The 25,087-nt window shown below is 37.0% G+C and overlaps 1 protein-coding gene across 1 annotated transcript in view; it reads right to left on the reverse strand.

Moving 5' to 3' along the window:
- The window catches only part of NAT1 (N-acetyltransferase 1), a 321,119-nt gene that overhangs the window by 244,681 nt on the left and 51,351 nt on the right, over nt 1–25,087 (reverse strand). The window contains exon 6 of the mRNA XM_090388830.1: nt 13,475–13,585. Coding sequence (XP_090244956.1) covers nt 13,475–13,585 — 111 coding nt within the window. The remainder of the gene's footprint in view (nt 1–13,474; nt 13,586–25,087) is intronic.

The raw sequence follows: 25,087 nt of genomic DNA on the forward strand, positions 1-25,087 counted from the left end.
GCTGCAATCTGTACAAAAGCCTATTATGTGCAACAGTATCAAAACCTTTTTGAAATCTAAGTACAGTAAACCCCCACTATTCGCGGGGGTTATGTTCCTGAGAAATGCCGCGAATACTGAGTTATGGCTCCTATAGTAATAAAGGGGTTCCGTTCCAAAGTATAAAATACAGTATATAAGAAAAACTAGTCTAAAATTGTGTCTATGTATGTATTATATGTACCTTCGCAATATGACTATGTACATAGTGAAATGCAAGCATATGGCATCGAAATGAAAATAAGAAACAATTTAATATTAAATATAACATTTATTAGAAATTTTAAACAAGTCTTTCAAACCAGCGCCTTTGCTAGCTAAAAAAAACTTATCCCGCCAGAGCTATCACCAGTTTCGCTAAAGTGTTGATAAAGGAGTTTTGCCTTTTCACGAATGATAAGTGAACTTAATGGAATTTTATTTTGAGTTCAGTCTTCTATCCACAGATTTAAAGCTTTTTCCGTTATTTCTAATTTAACATCACGAGTTACAGAGCAAATTTTTGAAGCAATTAGCGCATTTTCACGGACACTACAGCGGATTTTTTCTTCCGATTTCTTGATTGATTGTACCGTTGACTCATTGATTTTTATGTTTTGCCACTGAGGAGACACTTTCACCATTAGAAATTGTGTCTAATAACTCAATTTTATTCGCTAATGTCATCACCTTCTTTTGATATTTTCACATTTCCCTTGTTATTCGTAGCCATATTTTTGTACGGGTTAGAAAGAACTTGTCCACAATAAAGTCACTTTCTTCCGTTAACACACTCGAAAAAGTCACGGATTTGTTTTACACTGCAAAATGGTAGATTTATCACTTTTGTAAGCATATCAATTTATAAATTGATAAATTTATTCAATTTATAAGCATATAAATTAAAAGCAAACGACGAAACCTTCCATGACAAGCGCATAACACACACTGAACAAGGATTAGCGAGAAACATACACGCCGGGATTTTGTCACCCCTCTCCCCCCACCCACTGAGTGCTGGTTTGACCGGGAAAGATAATTTTAGCTACGCCCATGTTTTTTTTATGGCAGAAAATGTTCACGGAGCTTTAAAATTCACATTTTTTTAGGTTTCATTTTATATTAAATCAGCGGCCGCAAATACAGATACCGCGAATAGCGGGGGTTTACTGTATATGTTATCAAAATTACACTTTTCACCCAGTTCCTTTGTTACTGCATCATAGTATCCACACAAATTGGTCAGACAAAATCTCCCCTTAACAAACCCATGCTGTGACTAAAGTATAACTGTACTGCTGTCTAGACCAGGGCTGGCCAACGAGTTGATCGCGGATTTAATTTCGGTCGATCATGACAAATTTTAAATATACAGTCATCCCTCGATTTGTGCACCTTGTGCAATGAAATTTTTGAGATGGTAGATCACGGCACATTTTGAAGGAAAAAAGTAGATCGCATCACAAATTAAGTTGGCCACTCCTGGTCTAGACGCTCCTGCATTACTTCTTTAATCAGTGACTCCATTATTTGATCTGGAACAGAAGTTAAGCTAACAGCTGTCATTCCTAACGTCACCCTTTGATTCCCCACCCCTGTGAATTGGGGATATATTTGCCCTTCTTAAGTCCTCAGGGACCTCCCCTGAATCCAAAGATAAACTCATCATTAGCATAGGATTTGCTTACCTCATTTGCTGCCTCCCTCAATGTGATTGGATAGATCCCATCCTTCCTAGGTGCCTTTCTTAAATTTAACTTAAACACTTTCTCTTCCACTTTTATTTCGGTTATTATAAAATCATTTAGCTCCATAATAGTAGTAATAGAGGCATGTGATGCAAGAAAGCAGGCTTATGTAACATTAGCCAAAAAAAAAAAAAAAACACCATTTCACACATTCTTCCTTGAATTTATTTAAGCTATCATCTTCCACGACAGATGGAAGTTTGTTCCAGCAATCGACTACCCACTGGCTAAAAGCAAATTTCCGCACATCTATTCTATAAGAGTCTTTCCTCCATTTGAATTTATGCCCCCTCAGATTCATAATCTGAGCAAGAGGAAGAATCCCATCAGAATTGAGCCTGCTCAATCCATTCAAGGCCTTATACACCTCAATCAGATCACCTTGCAAGTGCCTAGTCTCCATACACTGCAATTTGCAGCACTTGAGCCTTTCTTGGTAAGAGGGCCCCTTCGTCCCCCTCACCAATCTTGTTGCTCTTCTCTGTACATGCTCAAGCAACTCAACAGCCTTCCTAAAATGAGGCCTCCAGACCTGTACGCAGTACTCAAAGCATGCCTTATACAAAGGGATAATTACTTCCTTTTGCCTATTAGCAAACTTCCTGTATATCACTGACAATACCTCATGACCTGCTATGGCCGCCTGTCTGCACTGCTCAGAAAATTTCATATTTGACTGCCCGATTGCTCCCAGGTGTTTTTCACTTTCTACACCCTAAGTTGTTGTTGTTAGATTTGTTGGTGCATCAGCAACTTAGGCTATAATGCACTGATTACTATCTGATATCTTCTTCCTTTATCTTACAAGTGATATGGTTTAGACAATGTGATATTTATTTATAAATTTTAGAAAGAGAAAAATATCATCCATGTCTTCACAATCTCTTAGAACACACTGTAATGATAACTCGTTGCATTTATGAAAATGAGGAGAAAACAGTTTTCCGTTCTTTTAGATATTGCGGGCATTCTATGATTATATGTTTACTGTTAATGAGCATCAGCAGTTAGTGCATTGTGGAGGGTCATCATTTGTTAGCAGGTAGCTAAGAGTGAGGAATGTATAACCAATGCGTAATCTGGCTAGTATGGTTTCTTCCCTTCTGTTTCAGACTGGATTGCCATTGTTTCAGTTCTCTCTTGATTTCAAGTAGTTTATTATTTCTTTGATCTCTCCACATGCATATCCACTGTTCTTTACATGTCTGTTTGATAATGGATTTATGATCAGTATAAGGAGTCCTGAAATTAGATGGCATCACATTTGTAACACTTTTAGCAGCTAAATCTACTTGCTCATTTCCTGGGATTCCAACGTGTCCAGGGATCCAACAAAATATTACAAATTGTCCATATCCATGAAATTCTAATAATAGTTCCCAAATTTTATGTATCAGAGGATGACTAGGTAAGGATTCGCACTGTAGAGCATTTACAGCACTTAACGAGGCCGTATATATGATCGATTGAGCATACAAGGCTTCTTTTATATTCTCTAAGGCTAGTAGAATACCATATAGCTCTGAAGTATAAGTGCTGCATTCTGATGCGAGCCGTCTGGAGGTGGTGGCATTTGGTAGTACTACAGCTGTACGAACTTTACTACCAGTCTTGGATCCATCTGTGTATATTTGAAAGAAACTTCTGAACTTAGTGGAGCGTGCCATGTGAATTTGCCTAATGTTGATATCTGGAAGGTAATTCCTTCCCCATTGTTGAAAATATCTATCAATATGTATCTGAAGTGTTTTCCATGGCTGGGTTTCCAATAGTAGTATCCTGAAGAGTGTTATTGAAATTCAGGTCCCAGTTCGTGATTAGAGCTTTAAGCCTAATGCCAGATGTTTTGTTGAGCCATGGCTTACGTTCATAAAGATCTTTCCATTTTGGCATGAAGAGATATTGCCATATGGGATGGTGTGGAAAGCTGCTGATTTTGACTGCATAATTTAGTAGAATAGCTTGTCACCAAAGGTGTAGCGGCGGTTCATAGGCTTCGGTATATAGGCTTAAAATTGGTGAGCTACGAAAAGCTCCCAGTGCAATTCATAGTGCATTATGATGTACGGGATCGAGCCATTTCAGAGCATCAGTCTGGCCAAGTCATAAGCAGGAGACACATAGTCTAAGGCTAGTAGAATATTGTGTGTGTTGCTACACACACAATATTCTACTAGCTACTAATGCGCAAGTAGAATATTATGCATGTTGCTACACCTATACTAGCGAGCAGTATATGTGTAGCAACACGTAATGATCTGCACCCCATGACATAGAAGAAATTACTCTGAGAAGATTTAGTTTTCTAAGACATATAAAACATATAATATGTTTTATATGTTCCAGGAAGTTTAATTTTTTATCAAGTATTACACCAAGGAATCTAATACTAGGCTGGAAAGTAATACGATGAGCATCTAACTGAAGGTCTGGATCAAGGTGTAAAGAACTTTTGCGACAGAAGTGTATGGCAGTTGTTTTTGGTTTAGAAAGTCGATATCCATTGTTTTTGGCCAAAGAGACTATTTTGTTAATGGTACCTTGTAGTTGTCTTTCAATTAGCCGCATATTTTGAGAATGACATGAGATGGCAAGATCGTCAGTGTATAGGTATGCGTCAACTGTATTAGGTATACACTTGGTTATGGCATCAATCCTAATGGCAAAGAGTGTGGTGCTCAACACTGAACCTTGGGGACTCCCTCTTCTTGTACATATGCACATAAGAATGGCACCAGCTAGCAGGGTAATACTCCTCTAGGAAAATTCTGTTATACAGTTGTAAGAGGGCAGTTAATGAATCCTCACTTAAGATCATGGTGTAAAAAATTCCATCAGTGCCTGGAGCACTGCGCAGGTCAAACATGGTCAGAGGTAGGTTATACGAATGTGAGACAGTGGTATTAAAATTTAGTTTGTATTTTTCTGTCCATGATTTTAACAATTGAAATATTGGATCATATGTGGCAACAGCTGAAAGTGTTTCGAATGAAGTACCTAAGGCATTTGCAATTTCTACAGGTTCAGAAATTTCCTTCTCTTTTACAAGTAGAATAGGAGAAGTTGTTTGTGAATATTTACCATTAATTCGTTTGATTTTTTTTCCAGATTAAAGAAGTATCTGTGGATCTGTTCATGGTGGAAGTATAAAGTGCCCATGCTTCTTTTTTACTCTTGTCTTATATGTCGAGCTTTTGCTCTGGCTCTCTTAAACTGAAGGAAGTTGGCTGTGGTTGGATATTTTCGAAACAGATTCCAGTACTTATTTCTTTCTTTTTTAGCATTGTTGCATGCTTCATTCCACCTTTTTTGGATGAAGCTGGATTTTCGATGATGATTTTGGAATAGTAGACTCAGATGCTTTCATTATTTTTTGTGTAATGTACCTGACTGCAGAATCAATTGTGAGGGTTGTAATGACGGAAGTATCTATTTGAGCTATTTCCTGGTATTTAGTCCAGTTAGCCTTGTCAAATTTCCAGGTTGTCCTAATGTCTCTCTGAGGAGGAGAACTTGAGGGGGAAGTACAGATTATAGGAAAGTGATCGCTACCACAAGAGTTATCAGTAACAGTCCAGTCTATGACAGGAAATATCGCTGGGGAGCATATTGAAAGATCAATAGCTGAACTTGAGCCAGATGAGATGTGTATGTATGTGTGATCACCAGTGTTTAGAATAGTTAATGTTTATCTAAAAATTTTTCTATTATCTGTTCTCTAGAGTCAAGATGTTAGGAACCCCATAGGGGGTGATGGCCATTCCAGTCACCCATAATACAAAAGGAACAGGTATTCGCTTTACTATATCATCTAAATCAGCAACGGTGTATGTATGGTTTGGTGATAGATATAATGAAACTAATGTTACTGTTATACCAATGGTGACACGAACTGCAACCGCCTCTAAAGATGCTTGCATGGGGATAGGTCTACAGGGAACAACGGAGTTCACTATGACTGCTACTCCTCCATGAGCTGAATTAGAGGAACTTCTATCTTTTCTATATATAGTATAATGCTTAATTGTCATAGATACTGAATTTTTGAGATTGGTTTCTTGAATGCATACTGCAACAGGCTTATATTTACTTAACAGATCGTAAAAGTCATCTAAGTTAGCACGGAGGCCACGGCAATTCCACTGAATAACTGTATACATTGTGTGGTTTTAACTGGTATCTGCTAATGTCTGTGAAGTAGTCTGCTTACGCCTGTATTTTTGCCTTTTCCTTCTTTGAGAAAACTGGTCTGCCTGTGTCAATCTCATCTTCTGGATGAATTTCAAGAACTATATCGTCTTCACCTGCTTTTTCATCATTGAAAGATGTCCATGGTTTCAGATCTGAGTTTGCATCTATCAGTTCTTTCAGAGCTCTTGATTTGTTCTTTCTGTTGCTGATTGAGATTCTTATCTGGAGATGCTGTTACTGGTGCATTTACTTCTTGTGTTGCATATCTGGGGGGGGGGGGGAGATTGTTGAAGAAAGTACTGATTTAACCCAACCAGATATAGAGATATTTGGAGGGACTGAGCAGCCAGTTTGAGTTGATACTGAGCGTAGTCATCGAGTAACTGATGCATATGTAGATGATTTAACAGGAGTTGCAAAGTGTTTTTTTTTTTTTTTTGCCTCTTGATATGACACCTTATGCACTATTTTATATTTCTGAATATTCTTCTCTCATTTCCATAGCTCACAGTCCTTAGAGAAGGCAGAATGATTACCATGACAGTTAGGACAGTTTTGAGTTTCCTTGTTACAGTTGGTATGTGTGTGTTCTTTAGAACCACAAGCAGCACAAGTGACTACACCTCTGCATACAGTTTGCGAATGACCAAATTTTTGGCCCTTGAAGCACCGTACAGGATTGGGAATGTATGGTCGAACATGACATCTGAAGTATCCAGCTTTTACAGTTGTGGGGAGAATTGGTGTTTTAAACGTCAATATGACTGTACGAGTAGGGACAGGCTCTCCATCTCTTTTGATAAAAATTCTTTTTGCATGGATTACATTTTGGTTGTTTAATTCACGGACAAGTTCATCTTCTGATACATTTAGGAGATCCCATTCTGATATTACCCCTTTAGAGGAGTTCAAGGTGGCATGTGGGGTAACCTTTGTAGGAATTCCACCAAAGGTAGAAATTTCCATGAGTCTTTCAGCATGTCTGTGTTCATTGATCTCCACTAATAAATCTCCACATCTTAATTAGAGAACCATTTTTGGAGGGGCAGCCACATTTTCGAGATTTCTGAATCAAAAATGGAGATAACTTACCCAGTGGTTGGTCTGTGGAGGAATGCAATATTAAAAAAGGAGGAGCAAAATAATCTGTCCCTTCTTTTTTTTTTTGTCTCTTGGCATGGGATGGGTTTAAGTCATGATCTGGGTCATTCCTATCTAGATCCAGATCAGTAGATCCACAGCTGGACTGTTTTTTGTTTTCCGTCATTTCTCCTTTTAGCCCTGGGAGAGTGTATTCTTCTCCCAGATTTCCAGCCCCGCCGCGTGGAGGCAGGAGCAGTGCCACCAGTGACCAAGTGATAAGGAGAGAGATTAGTTGTTAGTGTGTTAATAAGTTATTCCTATATAAAAAAGAAAGGCGTCTTGCCTTTCTGTCAAGTGAGCTAACTTCTTTACTGCAGAAGAGCAAAATTAATTAACTTTAGAAAAATAACACTATACTATAATCAACCACTCTTTTAAGTAAATCGCTTTCGAAATCACTTAGGGATTGCTATAGTCACTCGCCTGGCACTCGGGGCCACCACCCTAAGTGTAGTACCACACAGTTGGAACGTTTCTCTGGGGTTACTTCTACCCATATTATTCTCCTTGTTAAGAGATTTTCTCTTCACTAAAAGAATTCTTCACTTGTGAATTTAGATGCAAAATACCTATTTTACCTTTTAGCAACCTGAGCAGATTCATCAAACAGTTAAACAACCGACGTGAAGTGAACCAATGTGATTCAACCCCTTCCTTCTACTATTAATATAAGTAAAGAACTCTTTTTTTTTTTTGCATTTCTTGGGTTTCTTTGCCATAATCTCTTCCCCCTACCTCCCTACTGTCCTGTCTGTCCTTTCTGTATTGTACTCTCCATATTCAAACCAGAGATTTCTTGTAATCTGCCTTGGCTTGCCTAAACTCCTTTGTAACTTGATTGCAGACTAGTTTATATCTAACACAGGCTTCTCTAAAACTGATAATTTATATGCATTCCATGCATTTTTATTCTCTGCCACACGTCTCAACAATTTATCTGGCATCTATTTAGGTCTACTCCTTGAACTGTAATTCTTAGTCGGCATAAAAAAACCTAGCTGCTATGATTATTTCCCTGAATGCTTCCCATTTAGAATCTGTTGGTAACATCATTAGTTGGTCCCACTGTACAGAATTTAAAAACTGTCTGAGACCACTGTCCTTTATGAAAACCATCAATCCTTCCCTTTTATGCTTGATAATAGTTACATTTTTAAGTAAATCACCCATTAATACACTGAGCAGTGTGTGATCACTACCACTGAGCAGTTCTTTTATCTGCTGATTCTTAATGCATGGAGAATCACTGCTGATAATCAGATCAAGAGTATTGCTCTCTCTTGTTGCCTCTCTAACATGCTGCTGTAGAAAACAGTGGTTCAATAAATCCAAAAAAGTGTTGCTAGCGTATTAGTGACCAACCCACAAGTTTCAGGCGATATCTGGAGAGTCAAAATTCCCCATTATAAGACATTCTGATTTACTGGCCCACTATTTCTCTGTACAGTTGTTTATTGTACTTATCACAGTCATTCAGCCTACAACACACTCCTACTCTAATTTTTGTTTTTCCACTGCTTATGTCACACCAAACTGACTCAACATTGCACTGACCACCCATGTCAACTGAATACACTGCCTTAGATTTCTGCCCTGTCTGTCCTTTCTGTATACATTGTACTTCCTATACTCAAATTCTGCATTCTTATATCTAAATGACACCAAGTTTCTGATATCCCTACAATGTTTGCATTTGATGACTTGACCAGCCCTTGAAATTCATCAAATTATTTACTAAGCTCCTAGCATAGTAAATAATTTGATGAATTGATGAAAATTGATGGAATTTGATGAAATAATTTGATTACCTTTTGTGAATATATTTGGTTCATACTCAAAAGTGTATTGTTCCAGAATCTTTGTGAAATTCTATCACTCTCCGAACTCATGAAATGTGACTGGTTGATGGGTGACTTTCCAACCAATGAAGCGCTGTGACTTCTAGAGAATTATGAGTAACTATATAACTGGAAACTTTGGGTAAGCCAATCTAGTGAACCTTACAGTGGCAAGTATATTACTTATACACCGGTGGTACAAAGAAACTGTATCACCTTAGAAAAGTAACATTTGTAGTGAAACGTATAAGGTATTGTTTGATTAGTCATTTTGTTTGTTGCAAAGCAAAGGTATTGCATCAGATAATGCTTCTATTGCATCAGACATTAATTGCAGGGTGTTGCATCAGCCATTACTATAAATATGGCATTGGAAGGGTATACACGCTCATTAGTATCCTGTTTTGTGGAGGTGTAAGCATGGCTCCATATGTTCAGTTGACACCAAGAAAAAAAAGTAACTGTTGCTGTCTCAGGAAGGGCTTTCTAGGTGGTTGCAACTTGCTTGTGCTAAAATTTTATCAGCGATAGCTGATAAAATAGGCTACCACCAGTCAACAGTATCTCGGGTGCAGAAATTAAAGCGTGAAACCAGTGATGTGAAGAGAAGACCTCGATCGAACCGTAAGAGAGTAACTATGCCTTCCAAGATCGATAATTGAAACGACTATGCCTTCACAATCGCCATGCAAGTGTTCCTGATCTAAAACTGGACTTTGAGGTGGCCTCTGGTGTTGAAACAAGTGCACCAACTATCCAAACACTGCTTTCCAAATGTGGTCTGCATGCCTATCGGCACAAGAAGAAGCAAGTTGCTTGTGCTAAAACACTTGTTACATGGATAAAAGAGCAATGGGACACTGTCATCTTTTCTGATGAATCGAAATTCAACCTGTATGGCTTGGATAGGAAGCGATATGTCAGAAGACGAAAATTGGAGGCATACCATCCTGACTGCATAACACTGCCTGTAAAGTTCCCCGTCGGTCAGATGGTCTGGGGATGATAAACAAGCAAAGTGGTGGGGCAAATTAAGTTTATTAACAGAATGGTGAATGCAGAAACCTACACTGCTATCTTGGAGGAGTGTCTGAAACCCGTTATTAGAGATCACCACAGAGACGTTCAAAACTGCATATTTCAACAGGACTCAGCACCTTGCCACACAGCAAAATTGGTAAGTTTTATGCTATTTAGATTTAATGATGAGTTTGTTTTCTTGTTTCACAAGGCTTAAAACATACTTAAACCAATGTTTTCCCTCGTTTTTCTCCCTTAAGGGGCAGTCATACCTCAGAAATGCTGGCATTCCAGTGTTGGACTGGCCAGGCAACAGTCCACATTTGAACCCTATTGAAAATTGTTGGTACATAATATCATCTAAAATTGCTCAGAAGAAGCCAACAAGTAAGATTCAGCTGCAGGAGAGTATTGTAAGCGGTAGTACCACGAAATTGGGCAACCATATATCCAGAAGTTGATTAATTCTATGCTGGATCATTGCAAGGCTGTAATTGCACCTCAAGAGGAGGAAGAACAAAATATTGAGGGACTTATTTTGCTGATTTACGGTATATAATACTATTACGTTAACTTGTCATTTCAGTTTGTACATGTAAATGCAATAAAATGTATGTCTGGCTGTCATGATTTCTCATATTTCCATTAATTATATATTATACCCTTTGGGAAGATATTTATGGCAATTAGGCATATTAGTGGAGTATTTTTATTGGATTTCATTCACAGAGATATATATATCCCATCTTACAAATACATTTCGAACATTTCTGCAATCCACAATGCAATGCAAAACACATTATTTGCAAAATTCACAAGTGATGCAGTTTTTTTGTCTGCCACTCTTTGTGAAATGGCACAAATAGAAATTTTTAAGACAACATTATTAACCTAATTAAATGAAAGTTATTGAAAATTAAGTTTTGTTCACAAAATAAATTTTTTTTTTTACAAAAATTAGAAGGAGTGCTTTAAAAATGGCTTATGAACTTTACAGTTGACACTATAAAGATGAAAAATTAAAAACTGGAATTGACTACAGAAGGATCAATTCCAGTTTTTAATTTCTCATCTTTATAGTGTCAACTCTAAAGCTCACAAGCCATTTTCAAAAAAAAACCCTTTTAACCCTTGTAAAAAAATTATTTTGTCCACAAAATTTTATTTTCATTTACTCCGATAATAAAAAAATTTATTCTTATTTTTATGTGTTTTTTACCCTTTGGCTAGGGGTTTACATCAGAAATGAAGAATGTGACAGTGTTACAGGGAGATCCACATCAGACCCTGACAACAGCTCAAATATATTGGAAGAAGAGTCAGGTGTCTGTACACCTCCATGAAGAGATTCGCAAAGGGTTTTCTAGTAAGGAATGGATGTCTAGAAAGAGTGACCCCTACCAACAAGAAAAGTACAGCTGCATAACATGACATCAAAAACCTAGTTCTATATGTGGAACTGTTACCACAAGCCCAAAAGGTGTGAGATTTCATTACGGCCCATTCAATGCTTTCAATATATTGGAAAAATATGATTGCATACAAATCTTGAAAGACAGCGTGTTACAGCTGAGAAATATAACTTGTAAAAACATATCAATAAATGAACTATTAAGTATTATTAGATGTTCTAATTCTCTTCAAAAGGAAAAAAAAAACAAAAGCAGCTCAGACAATTAGAACTATTTCTCAATTAAAAATGAAATTCCACATACAAAGCAATGATGGCAATCAAAATTCATTTATAAATTTTTCAAAGGTTGTATAGGGAATACAGATTTTTTGCAATGATGATATGAGTCAAAGTAATACACAAACAAATCTCAATGGTTTTTGTGTAAGAAGCTGCAATACCAAAGAAGTCTGACATTGAAACATGAGCTAGGGACAATGTTTTACTATTATTTAAGCTTGTTGCCATGTTCACATGAATGAATGTGAACTTCTTTATTAGGAGAATTTGTAGTGGGGGGGGGGGGACTTAAATCAACGTGTAAGAGAAAATATTATAGGAAAGAATATTCTGTTTATCACCTGTGATGAACAGAATGGCATAATAGGGTTTGCCATACAGGAACCTTAGTAGCAAGTAATCATGGAATGATCAAAGGATTGCTTAGATTACAAGAATTTGTTATAAGTTCTTGTGATGGTGATACTGCAAAAAGAGCTGTCACTGAATAAATGGCAAGAAAATACCATGAAATCTGACTTCACTATGTGCACATTTCCAAATCAGAAATAAATAAAATAAAATAAATATTCTGTTTATACCCCGGCACGACAACCAAGTCAATAGAGTTTACAATAAATCGTCAATACAAATATTTATCGTATTTAGTAGTCACGGGCTTGAACCCTGGTCCACTCAAGGAACGTGTGCTATGCACTCTCGCTCCTGACCACTGGGCTACGTCAGGCCTAATTAAACCAACCTAAGTTTGAGTGCTTTATCATCTTCAAATAATACTTTACCTGTGCATGCTGCTCAAGGAATATCTAAAAATTAACATAGCACTTCTCTTTTTAGACAACGTACAAGACAATCTTCTTTTGAGGCAACCTACAAGTTTTCTTGTAGGATGTCTTACAAGAAACAATTAATTCAACAAATGGCTAATTGATGCTGGGACAACCTACAAGACAACTTGTAGATTGTCTCAGCATCAAGTATCCTTACAGTATGAGAGACTAGTGGCTTTGAAGAGCTACTGACCTCTCAAGTCTATTTATTTCATTTGTCTTTACATTCAATTTGCCTATTTTATAAAATAATTGGTTAAATCCTATTATAGAAATGGACATTATCTCTGAAGTAAACACTCTGAACACAGACTTTATATATTAGTAGGGGGGAAAAATAGGTTTAGTCATTATTTTTAATGTAATTTTAGGAGTGAGTGAGTGAGTGAGTGTGTGTGTGTGAGTAAGGCAGAAAAATGTAAAAAAGAGGAAGTAATCTAATGCAGTCAAAGTGAGCAAATGCTATACCTATGCAGGGCATGGACAATAAAGTGAGAAGGGAAAAAAAATGAGAAAGACAGAGTGATAAAGGTAACAACAACAAAAAAAAGTATAATAATGAGATAAATAATTACAAAATTGACAAAATGAGGATAATGCCACACAACTTACAAAACTGGCCCCTTGTCAGGTGTCATTGGCCAGGACTGCAAGCAAAATAACAACATGATTCTTCATTTCTGATGTAAACCAGAAGCCAAAGGGTAAAAAAGAAAAGCATAATAGTAAATAAAAAAGAATAAAATTTTTGGTACTGAAATAAATGAAAATAAAATTTTGTGAACAAAATAATTTTTTGCACAAAATTTTTTTTTTGAAAATGGCTTGTGAACTTTACAGTTGACATATGATGATGAAAAATTAAAAACTGAAATTGATAACAGAAGGATCAGATGGTGTTCTATTGTTGATTCAATAAAGCTGCAATTTTTTTGTATTATTCAAAAAGAAAATTTCTATTTGAAAGTACTGCAACTCCACACTTGTCCTTACCCTATTTTGCCGCAACTCCAGAACATCCTGCAACATGAAGCGGATGCGTGATGGTAGCTCATTGTTGTTTGCAAATGTCTGCATACGATCAAAGTACTGGTCCATCAGTGCCTAAATGACAAACAAAAATTAATAACCACAGATTACTTATGAGAAATAATTTATGTTATTTTCTACGGTTAAAGTTTCATACAATCATAAATAATTAAAATTTAAGTAATTACCAAAAGAAACTTTCCATTCAGTCTTCAATGGTAGAAAGATAATACAGGAAGGCCTCGCATAATGCAAATTTCAGTTAACGCAATTTGAAAAATTATACCACTTTTCAGTTTACACAATGCAAATTTCCAGTTAACGCGATTTTTTTTTTTATTTTTTATGCGATAGTTGAAAAAGATTTGAATCACGTGTTAAGCTTACCACGAGTAGTATGGTCAATAAACAAACATTTGCCTGCTGCCCGCCTCGGTGTGTTCCATCGGAAGAAGACGTGTTACTTGTTTGTCTCCTGTTAATAAAGTCAATGCACACTTGCATAAAAATTCAAATTTTTAAATGAGCTGGATGAAAATGTTACCACGAAGGAGATAACGGTAAAAGAATTAGATGAAATCTTTCGTATCGCATAGAACCTGAAACAAAAGGTTTGAGGTTTTCTGCGATATTTATTTTGCCAGGGCCCAGAGAAGATTGTTGTCAGCTATCGGAAATTGAGTGATAAAAAGAGAAAGTCAACACTGTTCAAATATTTCCGCAACAGTCATTTCTTCATTGTGTATTTTATGTCAGAGGTTCCCAAACTTTCTCGGTTCATGTGCGCTCTTAGTGTCTCGGTAATTTTTCCAAGGCACACTCAGACTAAAAGAAATACCTAACAGTTCTGCTTAGTTGTTAGGTCCAAACAACTTAATAAGAAATGAAACTGTGAACTACCTCAAGCTAGTAGTTCGCGCGGTGTCCGACAGATGTCTAGTATCGCTGTGTTTCCCTCAAAAATTTTAAATATTCCGCGGCGCACAGTTTGGGAACCGCTGTTTTAAGCAATAAACATTTAATTCCATAATTATTTTCATTATCTTTTACATTGTATACAGTTAAAAAGTTATTTAGAAGGTATTTTTAAAATTCTTTATGGAGATTCCAGAAGGTCAAGGACCAATTATAATTTTTCCTATTGGTTATTATATTCGATTAACGTGTTTCCGTTTTGCGCAATGCGCTTGCAGAACGAATTAATCGCGTTAATCGAGGCCCTCCTGTAAAGAGAGAATTATTCTTTACTACTACATTCTCTTGAAGCATTTAGCTCAATGATATAATTAGTTTTTTTTTTATTTCCAACATAGTCTTGAATTACTATTCTGTTATGCTCTGAGCAGATGGTAATACAAAACTGCAGCCGTTTATGACTGGAAACTTTGTGAGCCAACATATTTTAAAGAAATTATCCAACTTCAATAGGATTATCAGTTGGCTTACAGTCAAAGTTCACAGTCCCAGTTACTGAGAGTAGACAGAAGAAGGGATTCAGAAAAAAAGGAACATTTTTATGATTCTAGATCACTGTACAGAGTATTCTTCTGAAAAACACCATCTGATCCTACTAGTTTTACGTAGCAACTGGATCAAGGGATTATTTATATCCTTAAGAGAACATATAAAGCCTGTCTAATAAGGTGATCTGCAACGAGGAGGAAATAATTTTTGAGCAACATTAAATATTTTGGATGCAATTCATAATAATGTTCAAGATTGGTAATGATGCTGGATTACATGTCATAAGCATGAGCAAAAAAAAAACTTCCCACATAACCTGTTCACCTTCTCCAATAATTTGGCTTCCTTGAATTAATTCAAACTACCATTTCCATAACATCGGATGGAAGTTTGTTCCAAAAATCAACTACTGTGTGGCTGAAAACAAATTTCAGCACATCTATCTCACAACCATCATTCCTCAATTTAAATTTATGCCCCTTTATGAGTGTTGTTTGAGCAACAGTAAGGATTACATCAACATTTAGCTTACTAATCCATTCAAAGTCTTAGAGCTACACAAGAGCATAAAATGCTGCACTTAGAGCTACACATGCAGCATTTTATGCTCTTGTGTAGCTCTAAGTTCATACAGATGGGCATATCACATACAGATGGGCATGTTCTGTATGAACTCACATGTTCATACAGAACATGCATGCTATGTGTATTCTGTACGAACACTGCATGAAACAAGATGGGCATATCAGAAATGCAGTGGGTAACACAAGGTAGTAAACTACACTGGCATTTTTTGTCAGTCTCAAAATGGATTTCATTCAGATTGGTTGTATCAGAACTCTATCTATTTGAAAATAAAACCAAAAAAGGAAAATCATCATTAGTAGGTCCACCCAATGCTTAGGAGCAAACTAAATACTTCTTTTCTCCCATATAGATTGAATGAACAAAAAATTCATTTCTTATTACCATATGTCAATATGGTAATAAGAAAAGCTTCGAAGAGTTCTTGACATTTCTAAGAAAATCGTAAAAACAATTAAGTCATTTTTTTTTGTGTCTCCTATCAGCACAATTCATTTTTTTGTGCTGGCAGGATTTAAACTGCTTGATTAACACATTATTCATAGCAGAATGAAACTTTGCCCTTACAACAAGTTGCCCTGCTATTGCACTAGTTTCAAACAAATGGCACCACCAAAAGTATTGTCTGTTTTTACTATTATTTTTTTTTAATGACTGACAGGGAATCAAAGTCTTAAAAGAAGTTGTCATAGTAGTGTCTCATCTTTTAAATAAGTGGTAGATTAGCAATTGGTTTGAGAGTAGTGCAATACCAGGGCAACTCATTGTGAAGTCGTTTTTTGATGTATCTGCAACTTCCACTGTGTGGCTGCACAATGACTGTCTGCATGTTGCATGGGCCTAGAAATCTGAAATAACTCACACAGAAAAACACTACCCTCCCAGGTTGAATTTCACTAACCATAGCCTTAACCGACAAGCCATTTAGAAATTCCTCCAGTCTAAGTTGAAATTCAATAGAATTGCAAAAATTAATGACAAGTGGCAAAAGCCACTAACATACATTGTCACAGTTATACTGAACAGTGATTTCATACTAATGCCTACTACAAAATTCAGCAAATACATATTACTGCTTTTTGATTATTGTGAAGGAGGATATTTTTTTATGATTGAATACTAGTCCTAAAAAAAAAAAGGTACACACTATAGCCCGTGTAGTGGTATTAGTTGGCCAACCAGTTTCACTTCAGGATCTGGCTACAGTGAGCTACAAAACCATTGCATTAATTAGGCAGTTTAAGTCCCACTAGCCAAACACACTTGTGTAAGGATAAGAGTCTTACTAACATCATATAATTTTAAAAAGGCCAAATAACATTAGCTATTTTATAATTTTGAAGCACTAACCTTGCATAGTTAATTAAAAAACAGACTAAACCCTGAAAGTTACGTATCTTTGACTTACTGCATAAAATAATATCTGGATAAAACACAAAATAAATAGCGTACAGAAAACCAAATAAAAAAAATGTCTGGTATTTTTCAGTATCAAACAACTAGTTCAGGGGTGGCAAACCTTTTTTAAGGTTGCATGCCAAAATTGGCTAAAACTTTTACAAAAACTACCCTGGTGTGCTGCTTGAAATTTTGTAAAGTACTGTATCGTTATTTTTCTCGTACACGTTTTACTTGACAAAAGCGTAGTCTACACAGATAGCACAGAGGTATCATCACCATCCTCCCCACACAGGGTGGAAAAGGCCCGTGTTCGAATCTCTTCGATGACACGAGGAACTTTAGTGGGCTTTTTCACTCTGTGGCCGAGTTAGTCAGGCAATAGATAGCAAGGTTTTTTCACCCCTAGAAACTGGGGGTTTTTTTCATCCAGCAAAACAAGCAAATTGACCAGTGAAGACACGAAATTTACAGACACAAAGGGGAAAAGGCCATTCTCGCTTTACGAGTTCCCGGGTTTATAAGTCCCCCCTCCCCGACTCACAAGAATATGTTGATGACAAAACTGTTAGTAATGCTGTTGGCAGATTTTTTTAAACAGACAAAAGTTTCAGGAATAATCCCAACTTTTAATACCTCATTTTCTGCAGTTTTCTTTGCTAATCCCGTCACCAATAGTTCCCTTCCAATATTTTCTAAATCAGCTCTCAGATAGATAAATTTTTGCCTCTAAATTGAGCTTCTCTGAAAATCAATCAATTGCATCTCAAAATTATCCAGGTCAATCCATTGAAACACTTTCAGGTTCAATTCAGCTAGTTTTACACTGTCTGCAAATTTAATGAATTTTGCAGTTTATTCCAATTCTCTGAACTTGAAAAATCTTGAAGAAAACTGTTCAATAGTTTACTCAATGTTGTACAGACATAACATTTGAAGGCTTTTGTGGTCTGTTTTCTCATCAGTGATGTATCTTTTTAGGTTTGGGAAATATTTAAAATTGCCATTGCCAACATCGCGTTTAAAAAAGTCCTAGCTCAATTTCAAATGCCTTTATGTTATCGAACATAACATCAAGGTTTTTACCAGAGCCCTGTAATTTGATGTTAAGTCATTTAAATGTGAGCCGAAATCCGTGAAGGACATCAGTTTACAAATCCACACAATGTCAGACATATCTTTACAAGAAAGTTTTTGATCTGTCAAAAGCATATTGATTTCGTCCAGACATTCAACAAATCAATTAAGAACAGACCCTCGACTCAGCCAACGAACATTGTACATAAGTAGTCCTTTGTACACCAAATGCACCTCATTCAATAAATTCCGAAATTGTCTTTTTCAAAGCATGTGAAGAAATTAAATTAACAACCTTTACAGTTCGCATCACGTCTAAGTTCCTTTAGACCAGCTTTTGAACACAAAGCCTCCTCGTGTATGATGCAACGAAAGCCTACCAGTGGATGACCAACATGTTTTGCAAATAAATTTACAAAACCTGCTTCTCTACCGATAAAACTGGATGCGCCATCGGTTGTGACAGAAACTACTTTTGAAACCTCAGCATATCGATTAGACAGTTCATTTATAATTCCTTACATAGTTCAGCCACTGTGGTACATCCAGGTAACGTTACCTTACTAATCAATTCTTCACACACATCATCACCCTTACAAAATCGAGCAATAATGGCTAGCCTAGCTTATCCCGTAACATCAGTGCTCTCACCAAGACAAATAGAAAAGAATTTGCAGGAAGCCAAATCTTTTGTTAACTGTTCTGCTGTATTCTTTTCCAATTTAAATATTCTATCTTTAACTGTGTTTCTACTCACAGGAAAATCTTCAATGCATTAAATAATTTTTTCTTTCCTGAAAAATTATCAAAAAGAAAAGAAGCGGATTGTAGCCATGCTTCTTTAGTATACAGGTGACCCCCGCTTAACGCTGATCATTCGTTCCGGAAAAACAGAGCGCTAAGTGAATCCGCGCTAAGTGAATCCGCGCTAAGCAAGCGCCGCTTTCCCATAAGGTAACATATGTATTTGTGAGCTGCGGTCGGTGCCATAGGATATTTCCTAATCAATAATAAACGGTAATGAAAAGATGCACAAATGTCGGTCAAAATATTTAATATTCAAATATTTGTACATATAAAATGTTCTGCATTACATACGTATAATTATGTGGTAACTACTTGCGTCTCAAAAGTAAACAAAATTCCAATTAAAATAATAAATTTAATTGATTTAATTTAATGGATGAATTTAATCATGAAAAATGTGTTGATTTTGGGTTGAACTTTGGCCCTCCTCCAAATAAACTAAAAGGGGTATTAATTTTAAATGGCCTGCAGCGTTACCACCCAACAATAAAGTCAACCGATCCTTCGCCGCTTTGAAATCTGGCATGTTTTTTTCTTCTTTCAATATGAAACTTCTTTTAGGCATTCGTTTCCACAAAAGTCCTGCTTCATCTATGTTAAAAACTTGTTGACAAGTATAACACATAATACCCCTCTTCAATAATTTTAACAAGTTCTTTTTTGAAAGTTTCGGCTCCTTAATCTGCACTAGCGGCTTCTCCCGGGATTTTAAATCTATTCTACCAGTTTTAAATGGTTCCACATTTTTTTTTTTAGGCGAGTTTTCTTCAGATCATCGTATTGGCTAATTTCTTCTCTCTCTCTCTCTCTCTCTCTCTTTTTTTAATATTAACTTAACTGAATTCTGCATTGGAATATTATCTTCAATAAAATTAAAGTGTTTCCATTTCAATCCTAATAGCTGGTCTAGTCCTAGTTGCTTGCAGTGGAACAGCTATCTTACCCGCTGCTAAAATTAATTCTTTATTTTTTCATAATTGTTCTTACAGTTAAATTTGTGAGTCCTAAATTATGGCACACATCCGCTTGTCGTTGACCGGAATCGATTCGCTTCAAAACGTCTAATTTAATTTTCAAATTCAGTCTTTTTCTTACATTTATAGTCTTCGTACTGCGCCCGGACGTTGTTGCATTTTCATTCCTGTCGGTCATTATTAGCTCTTCGAAAATATAACTGCGTTGGTTGAATTAATTATGATACAATGTTCAAGTAAACTGTCCGTTTTGCACGATGTCTAATACTGTACTGAGTGATGACTAACTAGACTTCGGATAAATGCATATAACGCAAATATTACAAGCAATATATTTCATCATTTTTTAAAATGTTGATCTCGGAACTACGTAACAAGTGACTGTACTTAAATTAGCATGAGAGAAAATTTCACTGAGCGTGGGAAAATTGCTCAAGTCGGCGTGGGAAACGTTTTAATGCTGTTTTGCTATTCATTTTCAAGCTATCGACTCCATCAAATGAAACGATTTCGTTAAATATGTCAAAAATGTAATCTGTAAAAGAGCGTTATAGTGATCTGTGACAGCGTTATAGTCAGATACGGGTTATAATATAAGAACAGCGTTATAGCGAATCAGCGTAAAGCGAACCGCGTTATAACGGGGGCCTGCTGTACTCATATTCACTGAGTGGTTTTCTGTGTTGACAACAACCTTTGAAATCTCAAAACTAGCAGCAACTAAGTTGGAACTACCTGAAACAAATTTCAAACATCTGACTGAATTTTATTATTGCTCATTTCTCGAGAAATGTATTGTCTTTGTTCTAGCTCACTTTTATTGCTAAGCTGTTTATGAACAGTTTCAAAATGCCGCTTTATATAGGAAGTCTCACACACACACACAACTGTTTCAGAACACAAGATGCATAATGCCTTATTATCCTTCTTAATCATACCAAATCTTTCACTTCAAGCTTCTTGAAATTCTCTGCTATTCCTCTCTTCACCTGAACATTTTGTTTCTTTGCTAGTTGAGCTGACATTCTGAACAATGTGTAAAAGGCAAACAGCAATTAAAATATTGATGAGAATTTATGGGAATTAATGAAGAATAATCTAATCTCCAATCCTTTGCTCCATACTCTGACATCAGGGTTGGTGTCCAGGCTGTTACTGATACCTACCATCAGATCATGCTGCTGGTGCTAAATTTTATTCTGGATCTGGGATTCTTGTGTAGTAGAAGCCTTTGCTCCCATTAGCATTAGTAGAGGCATATGATGCAAGAAAGCAAGCTTATGCAGCATCAGCAAAAAAAAAAAAAAAAACACTTCCATTTCACCCCTCCATTCATTCGAAATACCTGTCCAGCTGAGCCTTAAATTTATTTAGGCTATCAACTTCAACAACAAGGGATGGAAGTCTGTTCCACCAACCAACTATCCGCTGGCTAAAGGCAAATTTTGGCACATCTATCCTACATCTGTCTTTCCTCAATCTGAATTTATGCCCTCGCAGGTGATTATTCTGAGCAGGAGTAAGAATTCCATCGTCACTGAGCATGCTCAAAACATTCAAGGCTTTATACACCTCTATCAGATCACCTCGCCAGTGCCTAGTCTCCAGACACTGTAATTTGCAAAACTTAAGCCTTTCTTTGAAGGGCAACAAGATTCACTAATCTTGTTGCCCTTCTCTGTACTCGTTCCAACAGCTCTACATCCTTCTTGAAATGAGGCCTCCAGACCTGTATACAGTACTCAACATGTGGCCCTCTGCCCATTGCCTTATATAAGGGAATAATCACCTCCTTTCCCTGCTAGAAAAATTCCTGTATATCATTGACAAGACACCATGAGCTACTCTTGCAGCCCATCTGCACTGCTCAGAGAACTTCATATCTGCCTGCACAATTATCCCCAGGTCCTTTTCATTCTCTACCACTTTTTCGTTCTCTTCTGTAGTACCACAGAGTTGATACGTTGCTCTGGGGTTGCTGTTTCCCATATGTAGTACTTTACATTTGTCAATGTTCAACTTCATTTGCCACCTCTCAGCCCATCTGCTCAACCTTTCCAGATCCTGTTGCAGCAGCAGCATAGCATCAGTAGTGTCCTTAACAACCCTGCCAACCTTCATATCGTCTGCAAACTTGGACATTAAGCTTGATATACCATCATCAATATCATTTATTAATACAGAAAACAATAATGGACCCAACACTGAACCCTGAGGGACTCCACTAATAACATTAGTCCACGATGAGCAGTTTCCATTGATTAACACTGTCTTCTCCCCCTCAACCATCCCATTATCCATAGTAGCAATTTGCCTCCAATGCCACACTGCTCCAATTTGTGCAGCAGTCTTCCATGTGCAACAGTATCAAAAGCCTTTCTAAGATCCAAATATATAATATCAAAGTTATTCCCTGCATCCAGTTCTTTTGTGACTGCATCACAGTATCCAATCAAATTGGTCAGGCAAGACTTTCCCTTAACAAAACCATGCTGTCTCGAGCTATAACTGAAGTCTTGTCTAGATGATCCTGCAGTGATGATCCCACAGCACTCTTTGCTCTCCACCCCTGACGTCCTTTGCTGGATATCAGGGTTGGAGTGCAGGCTGGTTCAGAAACAAATCACTGCATGAATACAGCTATTTACTGAATGGTGTAAAGTCACTACATGCCTGGCAGAGAGAACAAGTGTGAGTAGGTCAGAACTCAAGGTGGATTTCTGGAATAGTGTGTGTGTGTGTGTGTGTGTGTGTGTGTGTGTGTGTGTGTGTGTGTGTGTGTGTGTGTGTGTGTGTGCGCGCGCGTGCCCCTTTGGGCATGCATGCCATAGATTCACCACCCCTGAACTAGCTGATACAGCAATGCTCCGTTGTTACGTTGAGAAAGCACATTGACTGCTGGTATAGCTTCAAAAATGCATCGGTGTATGCAGGCAGAGAATGTCACTTGAAGCATTCTGCCTGTGCATGCCAAATTGAATGCTGTCCAACATGATATCTAAAACACTCGTCTACACTGCTGCATAGAAAAACATTAGTTACATTCCGGCAGATAAAATGCTGCTATGTTATATGTGGTATTTTAAACACTTGTGTAGCTTCATCTTCAAACAGCTCAAGTAGATTTCCACACGGTTCCAAACACTGCAATGAAGTCTTTTTTTGGTACGAGTACCCTTTTGTTTCCCTTACTAAGATTCACTTCCTTCCTTGAGGCTTCCAGACCTACATGCAGTACTCCACATCTGGAGTACTGCATGTAGGTCTGGAAGACTCATACCAAAATTGCTGTATATTATCGACAAAACCCCATGAGTTGTCCTAGCAACCTGTCTGCACTGTCAGCAATTTTCATGTCTAAATGAAGAATTATCCTCAGGTCTCTTTCATTAACCACTATCCCAGTTTAGTACTGCTATCCACATTAGCAGAAGCATATCATGCAAGAAAGCAAGCTTATTCACCATCAGCCCAATAAAAAAAAAAAAAAAAAAAAAAAACCCTCCCAAAAACCCATCTGGTCATTCCAAATGCCTGTCTAGTTCAGCCTTAAATTTATTTAAGCTGTCAACTTCAACAACAAGAGATATCTGTTCGAGCAATCAACTAACCGCTGGCTAAAGGCAAATTTCCGCACCTCTATTCTACAACTGTCTTTCCTCAATTTGAATCTATGCCCCTCAGGTTTGTAATCTGAGCAAGAATTCCATCAGCATTCAGCTTGCTCAACCCATTCAAAGCTTTATACACCTCAATCAGATCACCTTGCAGGTGCCAAGTCTCCAGGCACTGCAATTGCAGAACTTAAGGCTTTCTTGGTAAAAGTAGCCCCCCACCCATTTGTTCCTCACCAATCTTGTTACCCTTCTTTGTACTTATTCTAGCAACTCTATATCCTTCCTAAAATGAGGCCTCCAGACCTGTAAACAGTACTCAAGGTGTGGCCTGACCATTGCCTTGTACAACAGGATAATCACCGCCTTATCACTATAGCAAAATTGCTATATATCATTAACAAGACTCATGACCTGCCCTGCCAGCACTGTTCAGCAACTTCAAATCTGACTGCACAATTATCCCCAAGTCTTTTTCATTCTTTTTTCATTCCTGAATGTAGTACCACACAGTTTGTACATTTCTCTTGGGTTACTTTTACCCACATGCAGTACTTTGCATTTGTCAATGTTAAACTTCAGTTGCCTAACTTTTCTAGATTCTGTTGCAGTAGCGTACTGTCATTAGTGTCATTAACAACCCTGCGAACCTTTGTATCATCTGCAAACTTGGACATTAAGCCTGATATACCTTCATCAATATCATTTATGAATACACAAAACAACAAGCCCAGCACCAAACCGTGGGGAATTCCGCTAATAAAATTAGTCCATGAAGAGCAGGGTCCATTGATTACCAATCTCTGTTGTCTCTCACTCAACCATCCTTTTATCCATTGTAGCAACTTGCCCTTAATGCCATACCACTCCAATTTGTACAGCAGTCTTCCATGTGCAACAGTATCAAAAGCTATCCTGAAATCCACGCATATGATATCAAAATTATTTTTTGCATCCAGTTCCTTTATGACCATAGCATCCAATCAAATTGGTCAGACAAGAGAGAGTCCAAGGAAGCTCTCATAATTATGGCTAAGGGTTTGCTTACTTCCTTTGCTGCCCCCTTTAATATAACTGGATAGATCCCATCCACCCCAGTTTTGTTTCTTATGTTTTCTTCCTTATGTTTAACTTCAACAATTTCTCCTCCACTTATATAAAAAAAACTTATAGTGCTTATATAAAAAGTCTTTGCTACTTTTCTTTGCATTCTTTTCCAGAGATTTCTCATAATCTGCCTTAGCTTTCCTAACCTCTTTTGTGACTTGTTTACACACTAATTTATATATATACCGCAAGCTTCTATATCACCTGATAATTTATATGCATACCATGCACTTTCCTTCTCAGCCATATGTCTAATTAGCTCATCTGATATCCATTTAGGATAAGTCATGAACAGTTCTTTGTTGGTATGTAAAAGCCTAACAGCTTCTATGATTACTTCCCTGAATGCTTCCCATTTAGAATTTTCTGCCATTCTTCAAAAACATGGTGGAAGCCATTTTTTTCAGCTGATTGCCACTTTTTGAATGGAAGCCATATTTTTTTTTTTTTTTAAGTGGTTGGAGCTCCAGGACTACTGATTTTTGTGATTGAATCACATCTGTCTTTAAACATTCTAAACCACCTACAAGCTGTGTAGATTCACCATAAGC

The sequence above is a fragment of the Mastigoproctus giganteus genome, chromosome 14 (genome assembly GCF_048544385.1).
Source record: "Mastigoproctus giganteus isolate SK-2022 chromosome 14, ASM4854438v1, whole genome shotgun sequence".
Taxonomy (NCBI): Eukaryota; Metazoa; Arthropoda; class Arachnida; order Uropygi; family Thelyphonidae; genus Mastigoproctus; species Mastigoproctus giganteus.